The sequence below is a fragment of the Aegilops tauschii genome, chromosome 3 (genome assembly GCF_002575655.3).
Source record: "Aegilops tauschii subsp. strangulata cultivar AL8/78 chromosome 3, Aet v6.0, whole genome shotgun sequence".
NCBI lineage: Eukaryota > Viridiplantae > Streptophyta > Magnoliopsida > Poales > Poaceae > Aegilops > Aegilops tauschii.
Window position 1 is genome coordinate 25759492 of NC_053037.3, and position 3545 is coordinate 25763036.

The window sequence follows — 3545 nt, forward strand, 5'->3', positions numbered from 1 at the left end:
AACTAATTTGATGTTTTTTCAATACGGAAAGAACTTCTCATGTTACAGGAAGCCAATTAGAACTAATCGTCCTAGGGTAAGCCAATTAAAACTAATCGACCTACTGTAAGTCAATTAGTTCCCGTCGGCCAACAGTTAGACGACAAGAGTGGGCAGGAGCCCAATCGGTCTGCCGTAGCCGACAGGGTACTAATCGGCCTACTCTTGGCCGACTAGATCTAGTCAGCCACCAGATGGCCGACTATGTATTATTTTTTCAAAAAAATCGGCGTAATATTTCTGAAAATTAATTAAAGAAATGTATTGTTTTTAAAAATTAGCCGGAGAACGCCCCTCATGGCAGCACATGGGGGGAGGGTGTAGCAGCACCGCGGGGGGGGGGGGGGGGGGGCTGCAGTTTCAGAGGTAGAGGTAGAGAGAGAGAGAGAGAAGTGGGAGGGCCAAGCTGGAGAACGCCCCTCATAGTAGCACTTGGGGTAGCCATGGAGCTGTGCTCTAGCTGGGAAAGAAAAGAGGGAGGAACGAGTGAAGGATGGAGCTACAGAGAAAAGATAAGAGAAAAATGCGTCGTACAATGTGTGGGCCAGAAAAATGTACGAGTGCGTAGTCTTCCTGGTCAATCGATCCAGCAGGATCGCGTGGCCCGCGCGTCCGGCGCGCCGGATGGAAACGTTTCCCATTATATATAAAGCTATAAAGAATGTTTTGGCTGACTTATCTACAATACGTCCGTGACGTGGTGTTTGGTTTGTTTGACACGTATAAACACCCGGTATACTCTCCCCTAGGCATAAGTCAACTGCACCATCATCGATCGATCCAATTCCTCGGATTAAAATCTCGTTGGACCATTGCGACGAGTTCCATTTTGCGTCATCGACGACGCACGTACACACGTCGCCTAAGCTTATCCGGCCTGACTCAAATATGTTAGAGGCGCGAGATAGCCAGTCAGCCAAGATCTGCCTCATCATAAAAGCTAGCTACAAGCCCGGGCATCAAGACGGAACTTAGTTGAGGTCGAAACAATTACTTTCCATCCATCCACCATGATTTCATGGGCGTCGTCTCTGCCTCGGAAGCTCGTGGTGGCGGCCGCTCTTCTTGCCCTGTCCGTGGCCATCGCGGCGTCGCCTGCGCCGGCGAACCAGAGCAGCTGCTACAAGCGTCTATTCAGCTTCGGTGACTCTCTGATCGACACCGGCAACTACATCGTCCACTTCTCCGCCACGCCGGGTCCGGTCGTGGAGTTGCCATACGGCGAGACCTTCTTCGGCCGGCCCACCGGCCGCTGGTCCGACGGCCGCCTCATCGTAGACTTCATCGGTAAGTGTGCTTTGGCGACGACGACGATGATGTGTACACCAGGCGTGCTTAATCACTGCCCGTCTTAGTACTTACTATGAATATATGCATGATGCATGATGCATGATACGGCGTACGTGCAGTGGAGAGGCTGGGTTTCCCGTACTGGCCAGCGTACCTGCAGGCGGCGGCCGGGAAGTCGCCGGCAGAGGAGTTCCGGTACGGCGTGAATTTCGCTGTGGGCTCGGCCACGGCGTTGAGCCAGGATTTCTTCAGGAAGAAGCGCCTCCGTGTTGACCTGATGCCCCCCTACTCCCTCGACGTCCAGATCGGGTTGTTCAAGAAAGTTGTCGCCGTGCTCGGCTCCACGGACCAAGGTGATGTGTAGGACAAAAATTAATGCATGCATGGCGCCATGGCTGCGCAACGCACTGACCATGCATATTACGGTCATGCAGAGAGGAAGGCGGCAATGGCGAGCTCGCTGTTCCTGGTGGGGGAGATTGGCGCCAACGACTACATCCAACCCTTGTTCCAGAACAAGACGCTCGAATGGGTCAGGCCCCTCGTACCCCGGATCATCAGGTCCATCGCTCTGTCCATCGAGGCTCTAATTGAGCTGGGCGCCAAGACCATGTACGTGCCAGGCATCTTCCCCATGGGGTGCACCCCGCTGTTCCTCGGCATCTTCCCCGGCGACGACCGCGACCCCGCCACAGGCTGCCTCCGGTGGCTCAATGACCTCACCCTCGTCCACAACCACATGTTGAAATCCCAGCTCGACGAGCTCCGCCGCAACCATCCGGGCGTCTCCATCACTTACGTCGACTACTATGAGGAGATGCTCAGCCTGGTCACCAAGCCGGTGGAGAATGGGTTCGCTGCAGAGACGGTGCTGGATGCGTGCTACCCCGTCTTCGTTCCTGGGAGGGGGGTGGTGCGGTGCCCGGACCCGTCGAGGTACGTGTCATGGGATGGTGTACACTTGACGGAGGCAGCATACAAGATCATGGCCCACGGGATGCTTGACGGCCCGTTTGCCATGCCGCCCATCATGTCCACATGCAACCGCAACTGCTAGACTTGCGTGCCTAAGAGAGATGCTACACCTATGAATGATTTACTATGGAATTGGTTTTACATGGTGAGCTGGCTGTTTTGGGTGGTGACATGTGAGGTGGTGGTTGATACGCCTTTGTCTTAATCCAATCTTGATATTTAGTGATGACAATAAAAATACATGTAAAATGAGTTATCTCTTACTAGTCTTTTTTTGCGGGGTTTTACTTGTCTTATCTCCTATAATTAATTACATATGACTAAGTATATGGTGAGAGATATTGTGCTAAAGATCAACTCTTAATTCAGAGAAGGCAAGCCTTTCTTCTAGATTATCTCTTCTTCATATCAACATTTACTATATGTTAAAGATAGCATCATTATCCCTGACCATGGATAGGTTGGTCTCCAAGAACCAATCTGACTTTATTAAAGGCAGATATATCCCGGAGAGGGTGGTAACAGCCCATGAAGTTATCTACTCCATAGCTAGGTCTAACAACAAAGGGGTAGTTTTGAAACTTGACTATGAGAAAGCATTTGATAGAGTAGATCTGGACTTCCTCCACAACTTGCTTAAGATTAGGGTTTAATGATAATTAAGTGGGTGCATTGGATATACCTGATCACTCACAAAAGATCTATGGGTGTCAAAATTAACAATATAGAGAGTCATTTATTCCTTATTAGCAAATAGGATGCTTGTGAAAGCTACTAATAGGCATCTCATCAAAGGTCTAGGAACTGAGCTTTGTGCTGGAGATATTGTCAGCCTCCAATATGCTGATGATACTATCTTATTTGTTGACGGTGATCCATCTATGGCTACTAATCTCAAATGGGTGTTGACTTGTTTTGAACAAGCCTATGGGATGAAAACCAATTACCTGAAAAGTGAAATGATTCATATGAACCTTGATGAGGGTGAGATAGATTCCTTTCCATCCATCATATAGCTACAAGCCCGGGCATCAAGACAATTACTTTCCATCCATCCTGTAACGACCCGACCCGAAATCGGTCAATTCTCTGTGTAGCTGTACCATCCCAAGATCATGCTGGCACACACAGTACATTGATGCAAAGATTCAAAGTTCAATCACACCTGAATTTATTACACGATTCTCATATCGAGTCTTTATTACATCATAATAAATTCGGCCGAAGGCCAACTCATGAGA

At 49.5% G+C, this 3545-nt stretch overlaps 1 protein-coding gene across 1 annotated transcript; it reads left to right on the plus strand.

Moving 5' to 3' along the window:
• The first annotated feature begins 962 nt into the window (after positions 1-962).
• On the plus strand, positions 963-2655 carry LOC109777174 (sinapine esterase). Its single transcript, XM_020335821.3, has 3 exons — positions 963-1326; positions 1449-1682; positions 1764-2655. Exons 1-3 carry the CDS (start codon positions 1050-1052, stop codon positions 2384-2386), a joined length of 1134 nt encoding a protein of 377 aa, XP_020191410.1. The 5' UTR covers positions 963-1049; the 3' UTR covers positions 2387-2655.
• The last annotated feature ends 890 nt before the right edge of the window (positions 2656-3545 follow it).